A 22,795-nucleotide genomic window follows, 5' to 3' on the forward strand; every position below is an offset into this window, starting at 1 on the left:
TCCAAGTCCCCAAGGAGAGGGACAGTGAGGAAGGGGAAGGAGGAACCAACAGGCCCTAAACCCCCCCCCAGGTGACAATTTAAAGACACATTCCAAGAGTAAAATGGAAGAGGTGCCTGGTTTGGCCAGAAGGTAAAACGTTCTCTGAAGCCACAATGAGACCAATGACGTGGTGACATAAAACGAGAACTCTGAATCACCGAAACAAGATCAGACCCAACGAGGGGATGGAGCTACCATCAGTCCCCACTAGCCATGGACACAAATGGCACAACGTACTTCACATGTGGCATTTCATTCCGTCTTTACAACAACCCTGGGAAGGAGCAAGTAGCACCCCATTTCACGTGCTCACAGGTCACCCGGCTAAAAAGTGGCAAGGCCAGCCACATAACAACTGCTCTATTTTATCTCTCCTTTAAGAAAGAAAGAGACAAAGACCAATTATTTACTAAACAGACTGACGACAACAGGGTTATCCCACCTAGGACCATTGCCCTAGAAACTGGTGACAAGACACCCACCGAGTCACACTCCAACCGGATTAAAGAGTTAAGTGTAAAAAATCACGTTAGAGGGAAACAATCAGAAAACAAAAGAGTATGTTTATCAGATCTGTGGAGGCAGGATAACTTTCTCAGCCCTTGAAGCAATCGCGGAGGAAGAGAGATTGACAGATTCAAATATATATGCATTAATATCTTCTGTGGAAGGAAACATAATAAAACCAAAATGAAAAGGACATCAGACTAAGAAAATATCAGCACCGACTATAAGACAGCTAATATATACGATGTAGAAATGGCTCTGTCAAATTAAACAGAAAGCAAGATGCCCACAGACAAGAAGACACAAGATTCAAACAGAAAAGTCACACGAGAAGCAATATCCCAAGAAATGAATGCATGTGGACGGGGGGATGTACACTTGATTCAATGGCAAATGGAGAAATGCACACGCAATAAACCCATTATGAAACTAGGATGCTTCACCCCACTTCCAATATGGAAGCCAGCTTCCAGCTTACTGGAAAGCAAGATGGCGGCCACTGCTGGGCAAAGAGCCAGCCAGGAGTAGGGGAGACAGGATCCATGCCACTGCCTGCTGCTGAGAGGTCCCTGCCTTACCACGCTGCCTGTTCGTCTCAAGTCCACCCAGTCTTGTTGAAAAGAGCCTCTGCTCTTGGTGCTGGCGATGGCCTAGCAGGGGACAGGAGCAGGAATTGGAACCCAGGTGAGTGACAAGTACATGCTGGGACTGTGAAAAGGGCCATGTATAAACGACTTCCCAGGGGAGGTGTCTTCTAGGCTGCCCTCCCTGCAGGATGAGCAGAATTAGCTGAGTGAGGGGACAGGGCCCAGGCGGAAGGGAGAGGCAGGGGAATAGCACTGAAGGCCTGGGAGTGGGAAGACAAGGCCCGGGTGTTGAGTGGGGAGGTGGGGAGAGGCAAGACACGAGGCCAACAGGGCCACACGGGAGGCGGAGGCCTGGAACCTGAGCTGGAGTTTAGACGGTGGCTTCGGGACTGCGGGTGGAGAAGGGTTTGGAGAAGATGAGACCAGACCCAGGCAGAGGCGGCTGTTAGGATCAGGGAGCAGAACCAGGAAACAGGATTCCAGGCAGAGGGTGGGCAGAAAAGACGCCCTGGGTGAAGCAATCAGGAACAAAACAGCAGGGCGGCAACTCAAAAACAGGAATTTTTGAGGTGGAAAGCAGGTTTGGAGCCAGAGTAAAACCACAGCAGCCCCAGGGTGTTTTGCAGAATCTGGCACGGAGAGGAGATGAATGAACATTGCCAAGAGCAAGGGATCACCCAGGAGTCAGAAAGGGGGGTGACTCACACAGGTCACAAACCCTAATTTCCTCTCCTTGGTCGCACACTTCCTTCTGATTTCTTTTTCTGATGATTCATAAGAAAAAGTTTCTCCTCTTGTAAATTCACAGCAGAAACGTTTCAGGACCCAGGCTCCCCTCGCCCCAGGTTTTAACCTCTGTCTCTGGGCCAGCAGAACCCAACTCAACCCCAGTTGACGGAGAGGACGTGCGCTGCAGAGAAATCCACCAGGAGGGAGCAAGAGGCTGCAGGCCCTGAGGCGGCCAGGGCTCCAGGAGGGACTTCAGGTGCCCCTCGCCTCAGCCAGAAGCCAGGCCGTTGCGGAATTCAGAAACTTGTGGATTTTTAAAAAGCAATGATGTACAGACTCTGCAGGTGACCTAGTAGCTTCAGTGGGGTCTGGGGCAATCAAATACATTCATCCTATAAGGGAAGGGTCACACGACCATTCACACGGGGACACAAAGAGCCATGCAGCAGGTCAGGTCAGCCTTTGGGCCAAATGAGTTGGCAGTGTGTTTACAAAACAGCTTTCGGTTGTGGAGCTCTCTAGATTTTGGATACAGGTATGTTTTTCTTCTTTTATTTTTCTTGTGTGTGTGCAAGTGCATGCACATGTGCACCTGTGTACTGTGGGCCTCATGCACGCTAGGTCAGATAAGAGAGTTTTGAGTTGAAATGGTCTACATGTGCAAGTCCCTCCCTGGGAGACCACCCCTCCAGATGCCTCCTTATATAGATGAAGAAACAGGCTCAGAGAGGTAAAGGAAACTGCCCAGGATGTCACAGCTCAAAGTGGCTGACCCTAGGAGGCGAACACATGTCTGACATCTTTCCCCACCCCCTCAGGGGTTCCTGGGGAGGCTGAGATGCCAGGCAGGGTGCTCAGCATGACAGGGAACATGGGGGCACTGCAAGTGGGCCAAGAGCTGATGTAACCAGCATGGTGCCATTCAGGTGCCTGCAGGACCGCCCTCCCCACGCCTCTCCTCTAAAGGTCCCCACAGGCAGGACGTCTGTCTCCCGAGGCAGGTCCAGGAGCACCCAGGCATCCTCGGCGATCCTGGGCTCTGCACGTCCTCTGCACCCATCCTTCCTTCTTCTGCAAGTGTTTACTGGGTGCCCACTCTGTGCCTGGCCCCACCTGCAGGGCTGGGACACAGAGGGTCCAGGCAGATGTGGTTCTTGTCCCCGCGGGGCTCAGGGTCCACTGCAGCAGGCAGGCACTGAACACACAAATACACAGTGGCTACGACTTGTGACGAATGCTGTGGAGCAGACAAGGAAGGGCAGAGAGAGGATGGCGGGCAACAGGCTTGCAGAGGCCTCTCTCTAGAGGTGAGCACCAAAGGGAAGTCAGGTGCCTCAGACAGCGAGAGGGCAGGGGCACTTCAAGCACAAGGTGGGGAGCAGCAAATGCAAAGACCCTGAGGCCACATGGGAGAGGAACAGGCCGGAGCTCGGTAGGCAGAGGCTCAGGGTCCAGGATGAGAGGAAAGGTCCCTAGATCATGCTAAGGCACTTGGATTTTTATCCCAGGGGAAAGCCCTCGGAGGGACTTCTCAGGGGCGTCATGTGCTCGGGTTTATATTTTGAAAGATGGTTCAGGCAGCCACATGGAGGAAGGAGGCCATGAGACTCCCTCTTAGTCTCTGTTTTCTCATCTATAAAATGGGTTCATGAGAAACATTACGAGAAAGCAGAGCCAAGGGGTGTCTAGCACAGGGCTGACTCCCAGAAGGTGGGAGGACAAAGACTGGGTTTTCCTACCTGATCACAAGCCAGGAGAACCCAGTGTTAAGTCCTCCACAGGTGGTTTCCCTGCTGAAAATCCTTCCCCGGCTTCCAGCGGTCCTCAGGAGCACTGTCCTTGGTCCTGAGGTCCTGCTGATGTGCCCAGCCCCATCCCTCACCCTCTCCCACTGGGCCCCTGCTCTCGTGTCCACTGGGTCTCTCCTGAGGGTGCCAGGCCCTTTGCCCAGAGCAAAGCCTTACCATTAGGCAGGGAGGGCCTGGGGGCTGGATGGGCACCCCCGGGGCTGGCCCTGTCCCAAGCAACGAGAGGCCCAGGAAGTGGCTGGGATCAGTGGGCAGTGGGGACCATGCTAAGGGGGGACTCTGCACGGAGGGAGTGACAGAGGGATGTAAAAAAGACAACCAAGGAGGACGGAGCATGCTGTCGGGTGGACGGAGGCGGCATCTGTGCTTTCTGATTTACGGCGAGGTAACAGCCCCCCATGACGGCTGCAGCAGGTCACCACAAACTCAGTGGCTTAAAATAACACCAATGATTCCCTCACAGTTCTGGAGGCCAGAAGTTCAAAAGTGGTCTCTGGGCTCCCATCAAAGTTGCTCCGGAGGCTGCAGGAGAAGCTGCGTCCTTCTCTCCCAGCTTCCTGTGGCTGCCTTCACGCCTGGATCCATGGCCCCTTCCTCCACCACCCCACCCTCAGGCCACCTTGCCCCTGGCTCTGAGGCCTCCCGCGTCCCTCTGGTCAGGATCCTTGTGATTGCACCCAGATAGCCCAGATTGTCTCCCCACCTCCGGATCCTTAACCTAACCGCACCTGGAAAGCCTCCTCTGCACATAAAGATAATGCTCACGGTTTTCAGCGGTTAGGAGCTGGATACATCTAGGGCCACCATGCAGCCCGCTGCAGGCGGGTTGAGGTTATTGATTTATGGTGTCTCAGTTTCCCCACGTTTCCCTCTCTTCCCGGAGAGGGCAGGGCAGGGTGGGCTTGCTGTGGTAGAGTTTCTGCTGCTGCTCCCCAATATCTCGTTCTCCCTAGCACATGGGACACTTGCTCTGGGCTTCCTAGCCATTGGGCCAATGGGCTCTGAGCAGAAACCATGTGGCCTCTCGTAGGTGGACGCACAGAAAAGCAACCGTGAGATCTTCAGGCTGTCTCTGTAAGACCAGCATCTTCCAGAAGGTGAAGATCTGACCAATCTACGGCTCTGAGTGACTCCACAGAGCACAGCCCATTCTCTCACTTATCTGCTGATTGACCTAGGACATGTAGAAGAGCAAAAGCAAACCTTCCTTGTGACAAACAAGTGGTATTTTGGGGGGGCTGTTTGTTACTGGAGCATACCCAGCCTAACCTGACTAATACACTCAAGGAGTGAGTTTAACAAACAGCCACCTACTGACCACCTACCAGGACCCAAACACGCTACATCCTTGACACACAGTCCTCAGAATCACTCAAGCGTGGTCAGAATAATCGAGTCCATTTTATAGGTGAGGAAGCTGAAACAGGGAGGGGTGGAGGCCACAGCTGGAATTTCAAGCCCAGAATAACGTGTTTCCAAAGACAAGCTTGGCTGTTGCAAGGCCCCTCCTACAAGGCACCAGAGGCTTCTAGAACCTTCTCTAGCCCCAGAAAACTGCTACTTCAAGGGTCAGTAGGAGCTTCTGGACAGGGCAGATGAACCCTGGTGCCAGAATCCCCAGTGACAACGTGTGTCCATGCCTGAGTCTTGCAGGCCTGAAGAGGACCCCCGCAAGACCAGCTGAAACCCCTTGGGGGGGCAGACCAGCTCCTATTCACAGCCTCTCGCATCCCGGTGCTGAGAGAATGTTAGTTGAGCACCTGTTTGTACCCGGCACTCTTCTGGGCACCTGGGAGAGGGCAGTGAACAAGATCTCCGGGGCTGACGCTCACGTCGGGGAGAACAGGCAGCACACTGAGCGAGCCGGAGGTGGTAAGCACTGTAGGGAAGAGGAGAGTGGACGGGGCCGGCCATCGGAGGACCTGCAGGCTGAACGGGTGGCGGAGGTGGCCTCAGGAAGGGATCCCAGGAACAGCCTGGAGTGAGCCCAGGAGACCCGATGGCCTGTGCGAAGTCCCTACTGCGGGAGGGGCCTGCCCTCCCAGTCAGCAAGGACGCGTCGGGTAGGCAGAGCAGTGAGGGGGCAGGGGGACCAGGGAGGCAGCTGGGGACGCTGCAGCCCGCAGATGGCACCGCGATTACCCCTCCCCAGAGGGAGGAAGCCGGCGCTTTTTCCACCCGCTTATCTGATGCTGTGGTTGGAGGAGCCAGCGGGACGGCGAGGGGCTGCTGGGCGAGGCACATCTGAGGAACCTCAGCGGGGACTTGAGGCGGCTGACATCCGCTCGGCCTGCGGCTTCTTCCGTGGCTTCCGCATCTCAGGTGGCCCTGACGCCTGCTATTTTCGCTCCTGTTTGGGGTTCTGTGGAGTGTTCCTCCTTGCAGGGCACTGGAGGCTGCTGGGCCCGGCCCCTCTTTGTGTTTGCTTTGCTGGGCGTACATGGGAGAGGGGTCACTTCAATGTTCCAACTGGGGGACACTTGTTGACCACCAAGGGGAAGAGGAAATTGATTATACGGTATCCTCTTGTCAGATGTCATGACCCTCCAAGCTCAGAGAGGTCAGGTGGCTTATTCAAGGTCACACAGCCAGATCAAACCACAGACCAAGGATTCTAACCCTAAGTCTAAAGGGACTTAATTTGCATTTGCTGCCTGCATTGGTTTTCCCCAGTGGACACACAGTGCTCTCTGGCTTTCTAGTAGGCATGAGAATAAAGGGGCACTGCCCATAGGTGACATCCTCCAAAATGTCACCACAGATGGGAAGGACGATGACATGGACGGAGGGGGAATCAGAGCAGGCTTCTGGGAAGCCACGATGTCCCCCCACACCTGCAGGGACCAACAGAGGGAGGAAGGTAAAGGAAGCACATTCTGGACAAAGAGAGGCCCAGCAGCTCCGTCAGCCTGGTGCCCCGCCCCCAGGGAGCAGCTGGAAGGTGGCAGCACAGCCCCCAACCCCTGCGGGTTAGGATGACATCTAGGGAGGACTGAGCTCAGAAGCTCAAGCTGATCCCCTCGCTGCTGTGAGAGCAGACTCTAGGGGGAGAGGTGGAGGCAGGGAGGCCTGGGAAGAGGCTCCTGCAGCCTCCCAGGTGACAGGAGGACAGGTGAAGACACAGCTGCAGCAGGTAGCTCTGATGAGGGAGAAGGCAGAGAAGGGTCAAGCCTGCCTCTGGAGGTGTGGCCGAAGCCTTGGGAGTGAGGAATGGGGATCAGACAAGGCCATTTAGAGTCCCTGCCTCCTTTAAGACGAGCCCTCTGGGGATGGGGACATGATGAAAGGGCTAGTGCTCCAGGGCCTCAGCCTTTCTTCAGGGACAGGGTGAGTGAGCTGCCTAACTCTCAGCTGGAAATCTAGAGAGGGAGGGCCCGGGCCCAGGGTTCCCTTCCCAGTGCTCATCTCCACGGACACCAACCGCAGTGGCCTCCACAGCTCTCCCCGGAAAACAGACCCAGGCCTGGGAGAAGCTGGAGGACCCACCCCACCGTGGGCTGCAGATCTCCCACCTCGACGGCTCCCGTGTGTGAGCACTAACGGCCTCCAGCCCCACAGAGATGGGGCTCCTGGGCAGCCCTGAGTCCCCTGTGCCTGGGCTCTCTCTAGGGACAGGATTCCATGACCCACTGGTTAGTTATGCAGAGGACAGCGGGCAGTCACCAGCGATGCCCCAGGCGAGGAGAGGAGACTAATGTGGAGAAGGAGTCTGCCTTCCTCCGGGGGCTCCCCACACCCCCGGTTTCCAACACAGTAGGACACGAGGAACTGCTGGGACCAGCCGGAATTACCTTCCCGAGGAAGTCAGAGCCCAGTGAGAGCAAAGACCCAGCCCCAGTGGCCCAGCAATGACACAATGGTGGGAAGAGCCCCCAGCTCAGGCTTCCCGCCCCTGGGCACCTTCATCTTCCCAGAAGTATTCAGTGGGTGCCTACTATGTGCCAGGCTGTTTGCAGAAGACTCCCTGAACTCCAATCACAAGCTCCCCAGGAAGGGACAGCACTTTTATTCACTGCGCACCAACAATGTGCTTTCTGTATCTTGTCCCATGTAATCCTAACCACCTGCTGTTTTGTAGACTCAGAGAGGTAAGGAAACTGGTTCAAGGTCACACAGCAAGCAAGGAACAGAGCCATGGTTCAAAGCCAGGACTTAAACCTGGGTTCAACTTCTGTTCTCTGGGTGGGGGCAGAAAGGGGTGGCAGCCCTCCAGCCACAGTGTCCCTCCCAAGGCCATCCATCCCCTCCCTAGACTATCCTCCTGGGTCAGTAGTAAGTGCTTTGAGGAATTCCTTTCCCAGTGGGGACCCCTTGGAAGTGAGCGGAGACCCCGAGAAACTGCTGTCAGCCAGGCCCTAAACAGAACACAAAGCCTTTGACTCCAGGCACAAGGTGGAGGTCCCCAGGCCACACACACCTGCACACCAACCCCCTGCCATGAGCCTCAGCCTCCTCCCGGCCTGAGCCAGTGTGAGGGCCATTTGCACATCTGACCAGGTGACATGAACAGAGGTTCTACACACTGGAAAAAGTGTGAGGCAGTGTGAGTGTGTCTGTGCGCACACACACGTCCACACACACAATCACCATCACAACACTAGGAGACAACTATCAGGGTCCCCATTTTATGGATGAGGAGACTGAGACTGGGAAGGAGTTTTTCTCATGTCACAGACTGTATTTACGTCACAGTGGAGATGTGAAGGCTGGCCCTGACCCTGACCCTGGCACACAGTGGGCTCTGAGGACCACCTCCTCCATGGCCAGCTGCGTGGGGCGCCCTCGGGCAGCCCTGGGCCTGCTGCCTCCCGCTGGCTTCCAGACCCAGATACAGAGGGGACCCTCCCAGGACAGTTGCTGTTTCCTGGTGTCTCTCGGCTCCCAAGCGAGGGCAAGCAGACCCTGGCAGGTGGCTTCTGTTCCTGGGATCTCCAACAGTGACTGTGACCAATCCGAGCACCAGAAGAGGTCAGGCCTCCTGGGCAGCTGGCCACAGAGATGTCAACAGGAACAGGTCCCGTCCCCCGCTCAGCCAGAGTCCCCCAAGGACAGCTGGAAAGTGCCACTAGGTGTCTGCATTCACGACTTTCTGTGCTCCCTGTGTGCCGGAGTCTGCCCTTAAGCCTGTCACTCTGTCCTTCCTCACTTGTTGCTATCTGCACCAGGAGGGCGAGTGGCCATCCGGCTGGTTGTTTGTCAACATCCTTACTCAACAAAAGAAAAGTTGACGGTCACCAAATTGGGGGGAGGAATTTGTATTGATTCCCCCGTCTCCAAATCCCAACGGCAGAGCAACCCTGACTCGGTTCCTGGTGATGTCCCACTCCTCCTCTCCCCTCCCGCTCCTCCGCCCAGGTGTCCTCTGGGCTGCATCCTGGGCTGTCCCCAGCTCTACTCTCATTGCTTCTGGTCTGAGTTGTGCAGATCCCTGTGCACAGCGGGCCAGGCCTCCACGGGGTGTGCTGGGTGGAGGAAAGAATGAATGAAGGCTTCCTGGGCACCCTGGGCGGCACTGCGGCAGGAGGAGGCTGAGCCTGCTCCGCGGAGTCCATCCCACCAGCCTCCAGAATTCGTCTTCAGGGAAGAGCGGCCAGCTGCAGGTTCTGGACTGGCCGGTGCCTCCTGCTCCCAGAATGTGCTGGACACCAGTCGGTCCCTTCTGTCCCCACCCAGCATGGCCCGTCTCCACCCCGCGGCACTGGCCTGACCACTGCCACCCCGCAAGGCGGCGGGCACTGCCGCTTACCTTCCGCAGAAACACCTGCAATGCACCAGCCTCTCGCCGGGAGAAGGAGCCGGAGCCTCGCTCCACAGACGCCCAGGCAGCGGGAGCGAGCCCGCCACAGCCTCGGTGCGATTCTGCTGCATAATCAGCAGAGAAAGAGAAGAAATCCAGGAATAGAAGCCTTCCGAGCCTCCCCACAACTCTGGGTCCTCTATTGGCTGGAGGCCCGGCACCCCCGCCCCCCATCCCGTTCCTACAAGGTGAAACGGAAGAACCTGTTATTTAACCTCCTGCATCAAAATCCATCTTCTCTCTCAATCTGGGCCCGCGCGTGGGGAGCTCCTGGCGGGGTCTGCAGCGGGGCCTCAGGGAGCACGGGAGGCAGCCCTGGACACGGCCCAGCTGCATCTCGTGGCTGGAGAGGCTTCCCCACTCCGGCCCGCTGCCTGGGGGCAGGCGTGGTCCTGGGAGGGCTGGGAAGGGGGCCCGCAGCACCTGTCAGCCTGGGAGCCTGGCCTCCTTCTCATTCAGCAGTGAGACTCCGAGCGGCCGTCCTGCAGGACACCTGTCCTGCTCGCCCAGGGACCTGCTCCTTACGGAGGGAAGCCAGGCCAGCCAACAGTCCAAAGCAGGCGCTGGTTGGTCGGCAGAAGCTCATCCTGGGGCAGGATGGGGCGAGGGGGGTGTGTGGTGCCGGCTCGGAGTGGTTGGGACAAAAAGTCAAGGACATGGTGTTACTTTTGCAAAAATAATGACCGTGTGTGTGTGTGTGTGTGTGTGTGTGTGTGTGTGTGTCTGGGTGGGCGTGGTAAGAGGCACTCAGTTGTAACCGTGGCTGCCCCAGGGAGCAGGAGAAGGAGGTATTGTCAGTTCTACTTTTTTTCTTTCTTGTCTTGTTTCATTTTTTTTCCCTTTACACAAACATGTATTATATTTGCAATTTAAAACAGAAACGTAGCCTGGTGCGGTGGCCCACGCCTGTAATCCCAGCGGCTCAGAAGGCTGAGGCAGGAGGATCGCAGGATCGCAGTTGCCTCAGCAACTTAGGGAGACTGTGAGCGACCTGGTCAGACTCTGTCTCAAAATAAAAAAGAAATTGGGCTGGGGACGTGGCTCAGGGGTTAGGCGCCCTTCGTTCAATCCCGCGTACCCAAAACCGAACAAATAACAACAACGACAACAAAAAGAGAACGTGGCACCTTTCCTGTCTCCTTACCACTCCACTCCCCAGGTGCAGGGCAAGGTCACTCACCATAAGACCAGGTAGGGCTGGCCCCAGGCCCGTGGACCCCCAGGAGTCTCATCAGCTTTCACAAAAATGCCATTCAACTAAGCCTCCCTGAGAGGAGGGAACTCTGCGTAAGGGTACTGGGTGCAAATTCGAGCTCTGCCTGCTGGGACCCCTGCACCCCCTGAGCCTCGGCTTCCTCATCTGGAGATGGGCACAGTGGTGCCTGTTAAGTGTCCTGTACTGTGCCGAGTGCTGTCAAGCCAGGTTAACGGAGAAGCAAATAAAAACAGGCTTCTGGGGACCCATCAGAGCGCCGAGAGCACATCCAGGACCGGGCAAGGGGATGTCACGGAACCTTGTAAGGGATGAGGAGACAGAAAAGGGCCAGGGAATAGCAGACACCGTGTCATGGGGGCCGGCGCCCAGCATGTCACAGGAGGAGGGGTGGGTGGAGGGCGGCTGGAGGAGCTTCCGGAAGGGGCTTCTGCACCCGTTTCTCCACCTCCTGCTGTTCCCTCTGCCCGCAGTGGCCCCCACCTGCCCTTCCCACAGCGGCCTTCCCCTCCGCCTGGCCCTGCCCAAAGCTCTTCCTTCCCAGAGCAGGCTCCTCTGAGCCAGCACTGCCTTCTCCACCGCACGCTCCTCCAGCCGCGGGTTCTGCTGGACCTGGGTGGTCTGTTCCTGGGTGTACCGCTCATCTTCCTCACTCTGAGCTCCCTGAGGGCTGAGACTGTGATCTCCGGGTCCCAGCACCTAGCACAAGGCCTGACACACAGTAGTTGCTCAACAAATAGAACATGCAGCCCACAAAGCCAAGGCCAAACCCAAGCACACAGAGCTCTTCTGAAGGAAAAAGAGGGGCAGATTTTGCACCAGGATCCAAAAATGGATTAAAAACTTCAGAAATACTGGGGATTTAAAAGCCCACACAAAGTTGTAAGAATGCTAGAAGAAATGCTCCATGAATATTTATAAAAGCTTAGGATGAGAAAGAAATTTCAAGATCCAAATTCATATGAACAAGGATGTTTCTTGCATCATTATTTGTGAGAAAAGTGGAAATGACAATATAGTCCATCGATACAGGATTAGTTAAATAGATCATGGCCCTCTTTACAAAGGAATACTATGCAGCCAGGAAAGCAAATGGCACTTGTTGATGTGGAAAGAAGCCCATACAGAAAGCTTTCTGAATGTTAAACTTGCTAATCACAAACCAGAGATCCTGATAAATTAAAGGTACAGCTGACTGTCACAGAGAAAGCATGAAGGTAAAAATCCCCCAGTCATCCTTTAATTAGTCATTCATTCACTCAACAAACATTTTCTTACCCTCTATCTTCTCTCTATTCCACAGGAGTCCTGGTTCCAGATGACAGAGCAATGCATGAACAGGACACTGTCCCTGCCTTCAAAGGCGTCCTGCTCACCCACGCAGGTGACAAATTATGACATAAGGGAGATGGTATGCACAGCTGGGGGCCTCAGGGTCATCCGCTGGGTAAGAGGCTTCATGGAAAAGGTGTGGTCTGAGCTAGGAGGTGAGGAGGGGCAAACTTGGGATGTGCAGTTGCACCTCAACTCATGACTGGGATCAGTAGCACTAAGTGCATGGAAGTTTGAAGATATTGTGTGTAAACTGGAAAATGCAGCGACCCACACCTCTAATCCCAGTGACTCAGGAGGCTGAGGCAGGAAGATTGTGAGCTAGAGGCCAGCATCAGCAACTTAGTGAGGCCCTAAGCAACTTGATGAGACCCTGTCTCGAGGAAAAACAAAACAAAACAAAAAAGGCTGGGGATGTAGCTCAGTAGAAAAGTGCCCCTGGGTTCAATCCCCAGTACCCAAAATAAAATCAAATAAAACCACATTTATGACACCTACCCTCCAGAATGTCGTGGGTCTACCTTAAACATGCTCAGAACACTTAAATTCCCCGATGGTTGGGCAAAATTATCTCATGCAAAGCCTATTTTATAACAAAGTATTGAAACTTTCATGTAACCTATTGAATACTGAAAGTGAAAATCACAAGAGCTGTGTGGCGACCCCAAGTCCCCAGCGCATGTTATTCTCAGAGTCAAAAAAAAAAAACCCTAAATCGAGCCACCCAAAGTCCGGAGCTGTCTGGACAGAGGGGAGGAGGCCTTTTCAGAGGCAGAGGTGGGCCGCTGTGGGCCAGGTTGGGAAGTCCCTGGTTCCCCACCAGAGGCTGCACCCAGCCATGTATCCATAGGAAGGGACTCATCTGCAGGAGCTGAGCCTGGGGACAGAGGGGTCTGGACTTGGTCCTGCCCCCTGTGCTGGGAGGCAGCACCCCAGGACTGCCGTGATGCAGTGATCAACAGCTTCCCAGCCACGGCTCGGACACCCTGACAGCCCCGGCCCCAGAGGCGGCCAGGGCAGGGGCAGGTGCCCCCATCGGCAGGTTCCTTAACTGAGGCCCAGCAAGGCCACCCGGGACCTGGCAGTGTCCCAGACACAGTGCTCTCTGCTCTGCACTGAACACTTGGGCCAAGGCACCCAGCTGGAGGGCTCCCCTCTCTGCAGACCCTCTGCTCAGCTGCTCCTGGGGGGGAGCAGGCAGGAGCCCCCGCCCCTGGGAGCACCGGGGCAGCGTGCGGTTCTGGCTTTCCGACTCGGTGCTCGACTCGGCGCTCGTTATGGTTCCAAACAAAGAGAAATGACTCAGCTTCCTGCAGAGGAGCCGCAGCCTTTCAGAAAAGATATTTCTGCTTTAAAGCTCTCTCCTCTCTGCCATGGAGGCAGCTTATCTGGGCTGCCTTGTCTTCTCAGTGTTCAGCTGGCCCCAGACTGAGGGATGGTCAGGGACGAGGGCCAGGTCTGGGGCTAGACTGCCTGGGTTTGAACTGGGACCCTACCCTTCCTTGTCTGGACAAAGCTGCACCCTCTCTGAGCCTCTGTTGGCTCCTCTGAAGGTGGAACTAGCAGTTCCCTCCTGGGATCCTCACACACAGCAGCTGTCTCCAGGGGAGAGGGTCTGGTCCAGTGCCTGGCACAGAGTAGGTGGTCCATGGATCCCACAGTCGGGAATGACAGCAGCCATGCTCTCCTGGAGGGCCTGATGACCTCGTTTCATCCGGAGGCTGCACAGCGCAAGTCCTCACAGCAACAGCTGATTCAAGTTTCTCTCTGTGCTCACGAGGGTCGCTGCACACAGCCAACTTACAATCAAGTCTCAAGAAGCTTCCTCCTCTACCACCCTCTGGCCAGCACCCTGACCCCCTCCCTGTCTTTATCTGCAAAATGAGGACAGATATTCTGAGGTTGTGGAGACCGATCTCCAAGACTTGATAAAAGCAGTTTCATGGAGGCTCAGGAACCACCAGCCACCGCACACCATTCCTTCCCCAAGGCCAAGGAAGAGTCACCAAGTGCTGTGCCTCGGGCATCCCAAGGGGAGGCCAGGTGTGGAGGACCCCCCCTGGGCAGGTCTGGAGCAAACACCAAAGCCGAGACAGAGGGTGCGAGCTCCGCAAGTAACCAGAGCAGCCCTTGAAAATGACCATCAGAGCCGGCGCGGTGGCGCACGCCCGTAATCTCAGTGACTCAGGAGGCCGAGGCAGAAGCAAGTTCAAGGCCAGCCTCAGCAGTTTAGCCAGACGTTGTCTCAAAATAAAATAAGAAGGACTGGGGCTGTAGGCCAGTGGGAAAGCACCCCTGGGTTCCATCCCAAGTATCACAAAAAAATAAATTAATAAAACACATAAATCGACCATGGGCCACGACATTAACGCTGGGTCTCTCAAACCTTCATCCTGGAATTAATTTTTTTTTAAAAGCCCAGGGCAGGTGAAACGGGACCCCAAGCCAGCCCCCTGCAGGAGTCCCGCCCTCCCCTGCCTCCCCAGGCCTCGGTGACAGAGCAACCTTAATAGTGACTAATTTTAAACCCTGTGATTACCAGGGCTGATCTCCCGGGAACCCTCCCTCCACAGCACGGAGCACCTCTCCGGAGCAGTAATTGCCAAGTTCAATTTTAGCTCTGTCATGCCCAACCATCGCGCTGCGGCGGCTGCTCCTCGCCAGGTAAGCTGGTAACGAGGCGGCTCCGGGACTCACGTCACAATATTGTGACGCCCGTCAGCGCCTGTAGGAGCTGAGAAGCCGCGTTTCCCCAGCAGCGCATCCCACCCTGGGAAACGACCAGGGCCCGTGCCTCCCGGGGCCACCTAGCTGCCCGGCCCTGGGCTGCTGCAGAGCTCCCAGCACAGGCCCTGTGCACACCCAGGTGCCAGGTCCCTCCACCCTCCCCCACTGCTGGCACCTGTCGGCCTGGCCCCCCCAGACCCTCTCTTACTCATCCCAAGTCAAGCAGCAGAGTTTTCTTGCGGAAAAAGAAAAGGGGACTCTACACCTGCTGTTCCCAAGTAAAGGCCTTCCATGACCCCCACTGTCCTCAAGGTCAAAGTCCTCACAGAGCCCTCTGTACACAGGCTGTCCTTAACGCTCTCCAGGAGGGAGCCCTCGCCAAGCTCTGGGACTCCCTGTCCCCGCCCCTCAGTCCCAGGGATGTCCTGCTGCCACCAAGTCCCATGCACCCCCGGCCTGGCCTGCCCAGGTAAACAGGCCCCTCTGTCCTGGCTCTCCATGACCTGGCTCTGGCCCCGGAACACAGAAGGACAAAACCCCCATAAGGCGCTCAGTAGACGCACTGGCCGAATCTTTGGGCTGCATCATGTAAATGCCCCACTTGACACTCTGGGCATTTAGTAAGCACCTTCGGTATGCCAGGCACTGGCACTTTCTGTCTCCCCTTTGAATCCTCGAACAACCCAGCAAGGTGAGATCAGTGACTTCTCAGGTGTCACAGTGCCCACCTCTAATCACAGGGTCAGAAATCAAAGTCAAATAGGGCCAGACTCAGGCAGAACTCTCCCGGCTGATCTGCATGGTGTCTCAGGGGATGAGCCCTCACTCAGCCCCCCGCCCCACGCCTGGGCTCTTCCGGGGACCTACGCACAATGTCACATTCCGGCCCCGTTTTGTTAAAAGGCCCCCCTGGCCTTGTATCTGTCCTGTTATCCATCTGTCCCCAGCCCCTCCATGAACAGGCCCTCCCTGGCCAGGTCCATGGCAGAACTGTATTGTGGGCCTGGCTGAGTGTGCAGGGGCTGACTTTGGGCTGACATCGGCTTCAGGAGCCTGGGTTTTGTTCTTTCTTCTTGCCTAACCCTTCCCCGTCCTGATGTGAAGAGACCCCTGCACAGAACACCACAAATTAAGTGGGTGCAGGAACTGTCCCCATCTCACAGAGGGAGAAACTGAGGCCCAGAGAGGTTAAGCAACTTATTAGATGCACAGAGCAAGAAACTGGCAGAGACAGGATTAGAACAAAAGTCTCAGGCCTGTCCAGCAAGCTCACTTCCACCACGATACACTGTCACTGAGTCACAGACCCTCATCTTATAGCAGTTCCCTCCTGGGATTGTCACACACAGCAGGACAAGTCTAAAACCTAAAATAAAGTAAAAATAAAACCTGAAGTTGCATGTCCTGCCTCGGGTGGGAAGGAGGGCCTCGGGGTGCCCGTGGGTGGAGTCAGAGTGGCCCATCTGTGTGACAGGCCCTTCTCCTGCCATCCCTGGGCACATCCCGGTTTCCACAGTTTCTGTTTGTTCTGGGGAAGACAACTTCACCAGCATCTGGGGCCTGGGAGGAGCACTGGCTTCACTCACTGCAGCCACCAGGGTCCCCAGTTGTCCTCAGATGTGCACAGGCAGGAGGTACCATGCACTGTGCAGGCAACCAGGCAGGCCCCGGGCTCCTCCTCACCTGCCCTGGGAAGCAGGGACCGCCCCATTTCCAGGTGAGAAACCCAAGGCCTGGGTTGGGCAGCAACCGCCCAGAGTTTCACGGTGACCTAAGTGAGAAGCAGGGATTCAGACTCAGATTTGTTGACGGTTCTTGTTTTTCTGATCTGTTCTGGGCCATTTAGGATCATGATTCTGACCCCCGGGGACCCTGGCCTTCTGCAAGGCTATGGTCCCAATAGGCTGGGAGAGACCCTGCTGAAACTGTAGGCACATCAAAGGCAGCCCAGGGGACACAGCAGGCAGCTCCCAGGGGACACAGCGGCAGCTCCCAGGGGACACAGCAGCAGCTCCCAGGGGACACAGCAGGCATCTCCCAGGGGACACAGCAGGCAGCTCCTAGGGGACTCCATGCTCAGGCACCCAGGCACAATGGGCTGGCTGGGTTGGGGGCTCGAGGTTTGGCTAGGGAGGTGAGTGCTCCGGGAATGTGCCCCTTCTGGACACCATCCCCACAGGTCTCCCACCCAGATCTGATTCATCCTTCTCAGCTCTTGGTCACTGACCCACAGGACTAAATCCAAGTCCCCAGCCCAGGGCCTGGTCCTCACATATCTCAATCACTGTCCTCCTCATCCCTGTGCATCTGACCCCCTTTGCTCCCTCCCAGTCCTTGTCCAAGCCAACCCCTGTGCCAGTGATGCCCCATGCATCTTCCACGGAGATTGCCAGGGGCCCCCCCATGAGCAGCTGCCTCACCAAGCCACCCATAACAAGGGAAGGTCTCTCCACTTCCCGCTGAGCCTGCATCACCGGCAGCTGCTTGGGGGCATCTACGATCCAAAAGTTCCTTTCTCAGCTCCAGGCTGCGGGAACTGGCACTTGATTGGGTGTTCAAATGTGCCACAGGGTCTTTGCACATGCTGCTCTCTCTGACTGAAGTCCCCACCACCTAGCAGCCCCTAGCCTTCCTGTAGGTCTCCCCTTAACAATCAGAGCAATCCTCCCAGCCCCGACTCCCAGCCTGAGCAGCTGTCCTGCATCTCACCAGCCCTGCTCCCATCATGTGCTTCAACTCTTCACTGGCTAGTCTAGAAGCCACCAAGTCCAGCACTGGGTTTGTCCTTTTCACCCCAAGAATCCCTGCCATAGTGCCTGGCACACGGTTTATGGTAGACCATAAACATTTGTGGTCTGAACAAGCGAGGGCAGAGAGGACCACAGATCTCTGCCCTGCAGGCACATGCACTGGGATGTAAGCGCTCCCCTCAGGAAGAAAAGGGATCCATCTCTTCTAGCCTTGAATCTGGGCTTGGCTTTGTGGCCTTATTTGACCTCTAGGACAGCAGCACACATGGCTAAGTAGAGGCTCCGAAATGCTTATGTGGGGGGCTGGGTGAAGGGCTCCCTCCTGCTCGACAGGAAGCCCGGGAGCCCCCGTGCACACACCTGCTGGGGAGCAAGAGACCACAGGAGAGCCATGCCACCCCGCCAGACACGTGAGTCAAGGTACCCTCGGTCACCAGCCCCCAGAGGTGACACAGTGCCTGCAGTGTCAACCAGCTCAGCCAGAAAACCTTCCAGCCAACCCCCAGCACCACGAGCAAAGTCAAATTGTTGCTGCTCTAAGCCACTAATTTTGGGGTGGCTTGTTAGACAGCAGCCCACAACCGTAGGAACTCACAGAAGAACACTTGCCATCATGTGCCCCCAGCCAAGAACACGGGCCTGGTCTACACAGCCTCAAGCTGAAAACAACAAAGAGCCTCTGGGATCCTGGAAAACAGCAGAGATGGGGAGGGGCAGGTCCCCGGGCCTGCGACCTGGTGGCCCAGCGCCCTGGCTTGACCTGGACAAGGCCAGCTCATCTCGGTGCCTAGCTCTGTGCCTGTCTCCGCAGCAGGAATGGCGCATCCCACGCCAAGACCTCTCAGGTCCAAATGGGGAACGTATGTGAAAGGAGCTCCAAAAAGAAGCTGAAGACCCGCATGTGTGAGGACAGGGTGCAGAGCGAAGAGCAGACCTCAGAGCTAAGCAGACCCAGGTGCACCATCTGCTCTGCTCCTCACAGGCTGCGTGACCTTGGGCAAGGTTCTCAACCTCTCCGAGCTTCAGGTATCCTGTCGGTGACAATAATGCATAACTTGCAGAGCTATGGTGGGAGTTGAATAAGACAGTATACAAAGGACACCCACGGCCTGGCACGTAGTAGGTATTCAACAAACAGCACCCTCCCCCACTCCACCCAGCTCGGCAGCTACCATCTCATGTTTGATATCAGCATCGTGCGCCAAGTGCCAAGTTGTGACTGCAGCTTACATAACACCCTGCGTGAGAGGTTTGTAGGGAAGATGAAGAGGGAGTGGGACATTGTCAGCTGTGACTGGGAGAGAAAACACCCTTAGAGGCGGGAAACAGCGGACCCCTGAAGACACGTAGACTGAATCCTCACCCCCAGGGTCTCACACACCCAGGCCCACGTCTGTCTTCATTTAGAACAATCTGGGACTCTTCCTTCATTCCCCTCCCATGCACCAGCACACAGCATGAGGCACACAGGATGGAGGGAGCAGGAAAGGGGTCTCGTCACAGTGGCAAGGCACCCAGCTGTCAGTCAGGTCCCTGGACAGCAGCATGGCTCAGGGACTCTGTCCTGCAAAGTACATGCTGAGAAAGCAGATGCCCACCTGTTCAAGTGGAGGGTTACACGCACACACCCAGACACACACTGAAGACAGAGTTCTGAGTGCAGGGAGGGGAGTTCTGATGGCAGAGTGGGGGCAGCAAGGACCCCCGAGCCGAGGGGCATGGCACTGGGAGGTCCCAGGCACCCAGCTCCCACTAAGGGATCCCAACCCTAAAGCCTGGAGCTCAGCGACCTCCGCCCTTCCTCGCCAGCCTTCGTCCATCCAAGCAGGTCTGTGCTCTTCCCCTGCGGCATGCCCCACCCCCAACATCTCCTCCCTACATGGTCTGGAAGGAGAACAGGTGCTCCGGACAAGCAGGTTGGGTCCCGGTCCCACATCCCACTGTGCCCTTGGCCCCGTCACCTCCCCTCCGGGGTCTCAGCTCCTATTGGCACAGTGGAGACAGCTGCCCATTCCCAGGGGTGGGTACCCATTAAATAAATCACACGATGAGATACCCATCCAAGGACATGGAGTGAATGACTTCCCCCTCCCTTTGTCCCCATCCCACCCTTCTGGGAGGTCCTGCCTCCATGGCTCCCTCAGCAGATCTCAGGGAGGGTCCCTCATATGCCCCACCCCCCGCCACCTTGGGCTCTAATATAAGAGTGCAGACCCCCACATCCCTCCATCAGGTTCATGCCAATGTTTCCAGGTGCCTGTCTTCTGGGGAACTGCCCTTGGCTTATGGGACCAAGTGCAGGGGACATCACGCCTTCCTACCCTTCTCCAGCAGCCCACAGCCGATAACTGACTGGCAGGGGGGACAGGAAGGCCCCCACCCTGGCCTCAAGATGGGACCCACGCTGGGGTATCTTTCCTGCTCTGGGGCTCCCATGGGATCAGGCTGACACAGGGCCCCAGTGGAGGCCACATCCTGCTCACTCCCTCCAGTCCTGACCTGGCTCCCAGCCCCTGTCCTGAGAGCACACCCCACTGAGTCTCCCATAGGAATCCTGGGCTGGGGCTCTGCACCCAGGCATCTCTCTCTCTCTCTCTCTCTCTCTCTCTCTCACACACACACACACACACACACACACACACTCACACGTGCGTGGACTGATGCTTCGTCAGGACCTCTGCCCAGCATCACCTAGACCTTTTTAAAAATGCAGAATCTCTGCCCCCGGCCTGACCTACGCATCAGAATCTGCATTTGACAAGACACCCTGGGATTCCCATGCACCTGGGCATTGGAGAGGTCCTGCCGAAGCTGGTCACCAGCCTGCAGGTGAACTAAGTACCACCCAAACCTTCCATCGGTCATGGGAGTCATGTAATGAACGCGGCTGTCGTCTGCTGCGGTCTGAATATTTGTGTCTCCCAGATTCCTGTGTCGAGATCCTGAGGGTACTGACCAGAGTAGGTCATGGGGACAGAACACGGTGACTGGGATCAGTGCCCTCGTACAGCCCCAGGGAGCCAGCACTCACCACAGGGGGCTGGAGCGAGAAGACAGCTGACTTCAGCAATGCGGGCCCTCACAGCGCCTAGTCTGCTGGCCCTTGATCTTGACTTCCCAGCCTCTAGAACTCTAAGTAATACCCTTCTGTTGTTATAAGCCACCTGATCTCTGGGGTTTTGTTATCAGCCTGAAGGGAGTAAGACATCATCAAACCCCGGTCAGCAGCTGCAGAGCTGAGCCAGTGGGTGACCACCAGCCGGGGGCCACACTCTGCCCTGAGCAGGGTGAATCCCAAAGCTGCAGGTGGCTTGAGCTCTAACCCCGCATGCTTTACTTGGCCACCAGAATTCTGTTTCTTTTCGGTGACAGAGAAACTAGTCCCAGCATTTGCACTTGTCAATTAAAGCCTTTGCCCCTTCTTCCTTCTTGAAGGGAATTCAGGGCCCCACCAGACAGCCAGGAAGGGGTTCCTAAAAGCACCCTGAGGGCAGATGCTAGAAATACAGGCAGATGCATTCCCCAGGGCCCTGCAGCAGAGGAGGGGAGCCAGGCCCAGAGATGTCTCTGCTAGAGGAAGAAGCCCTGGCCTTCCCCGAGTCAAGGTGGGCGTGGGGGAGGGCAGCAACCCCTCTTCAGAGACCCCCAGGGTGTGAACCCCCCATCCGGGGGGATGCCCATGACCTTTGCGAAACTAAATGCAATAACCAAGTCCTATGTGCTGAGCGGACCCCAGGGCCAGCCCCGGAGGCGGCAATAATCCAGACGTGTGTTTGGACAGGAGGCACCCTGCAAAGCTCAAAGTCAATGCTGCCTGTCGCCGCAGGAGGGAAACGGCTCACCTTTTGCTAATCGCCCTAATTCATTTTTTATTACTAACTTTCCTGTTTTCTATTTGCCGTCCTATTGGAGATATTACCAAAGGCATTTAAGAAGCATCAGATCCTGGCCCAATGGCAAACATAACTCTGTCCACTGAATCTGCATTAATATACATATAATTCCCTGATCACAAAGACCTCACGGTCCACATGCGAGACCCTAAATGAAGGCAGAGGTGGCAGAGCCAGAAACCTAACCAAGATTTTTCAAAACACTATGAGGTCCACCAAGAAGGCACCCGGAAAGGGGCACCTCAGCTCACGCTCCTGGAGAATGCGGTTGACTCTCTTAGAAAATGACTTGCTGGCACCAATCAGGAGCCACAAAAATGCCCACTCCTTTTGACTCACGAATTCTATGTTGGCCACAGCCAACAACCTGGTCTTGTCTTTGACAGCTGTCCTCTCCATCACCCCTCATCCCACCTACCCACAAGTCCACACATTCTGCCTCCTCCTCTCTCCCCTGCTCCTCCCCTTTCCCTCCCACCAGGGTAGAGCCACAGAACGTTCAGCCCTGCCCAAGGCCAGCTACCCCTATGTGGCCACAGAGCACTTGAAATGAGGCTCGTGTGGCCAGAGAAGGAAATCTTACTTTATTTTAAATATAAATAGTCACATGTGTCTAGCGGCTACCATGTTGGACAGCACAGCCACAAGCCAACACTGATTCTCTCCTGGGCCACAGAAGTCACCCCCATCTGCTCTCCTGGGTCCGCTCTTACCCTCTGTCCAGTTCCCCCCACAAAACAGCAGCAAAGATTCTTCTAAATTGCCACACCTGTCCACAGCCCCCACTGCCCTAGAGTGAGATCCAAGTTCCCAGACTTGGGGACATCGTGCTGCCCAGCGCCCGGGGAGCTCACAGCTTCAGGAAGGCTAGATGGGGCAAGGACAGCAGCAGAGGCCTCCTGGAGGGGTGGCCCTGGAGCAGAACCTGAGAGGTGTCCCTAGGAGATGGCCGTGGTCAGGAATGGCAACATGGGTGGCAGGGCCACAGGGGCGCTGGGACAGAGCACACAACAGAGCCCCCTCCTGAAGCCCAAGCTGGCTGGGGGGGGGGGGAGGGGAGGAGGGAGGGTAGTGACCGGACAACATAATGAACAGGCAAACGACACACTGTTGCAAGGGAAAAGAAAAAGACCAGGTGGGCCCAGGGGAGGTGACATATTCAGGGGGGGGCTCCAATCTGCACAGCTGCCAAATAGCAGGTGACTTCTCCCTATTTCCTACACGGTGGGGCAGGTAACGCGGTATTTAGAATTTACGGCTTAATAAAAAGGGGTGGTCACTCAGGAGAGAGGCCACCCCAAAGTCCTGCTTGGTCAACAGAAGCATTCCCACGGGCTGGAGAGAGATGGTGCTATCTCTGAAGGCCAGGCCTGTGCGCCCGATGCCCCAGCCCAAGCAACGGGAGGGGAG

At 56.1% G+C, this 22,795-nt stretch overlaps 1 protein-coding gene across 5 annotated transcripts in view; it reads right to left on the minus strand.

Annotated features, from left to right (window-relative positions):
* Tox2 (TOX high mobility group box family member 2) overlaps positions 1–22,795 on the minus strand; it is a 127,176-nt gene that overhangs the window by 92,804 nt on the left and 11,577 nt on the right. For 2 of the 5 annotated variants that reach the window (XM_048810911.1, XM_048810912.1), the window contains exon 1: positions 9,420–9,647. The exons of 2 other annotated variants lie outside the window; for them this stretch is intronic. In XM_048810911.1, coding sequence (XP_048666868.1) covers positions 9,420–9,644 — 225 coding nt within the window. In that variant the 5' untranslated portion in view covers positions 9,645–9,647. Of the gene's footprint in view, positions 1–9,419; positions 9,656–22,795 lie in introns of those variants that run through there. One more of the 5 variants, XM_048810913.1, reaches the window with a different exon arrangement.

This window comes from Marmota marmota, unplaced genomic scaffold (genome assembly GCF_001458135.2).
Source record: "Marmota marmota marmota unplaced genomic scaffold, marMar, whole genome shotgun sequence".
Classification (NCBI taxonomy): domain Eukaryota; kingdom Metazoa; phylum Chordata; class Mammalia; order Rodentia; family Sciuridae; genus Marmota; species Marmota marmota.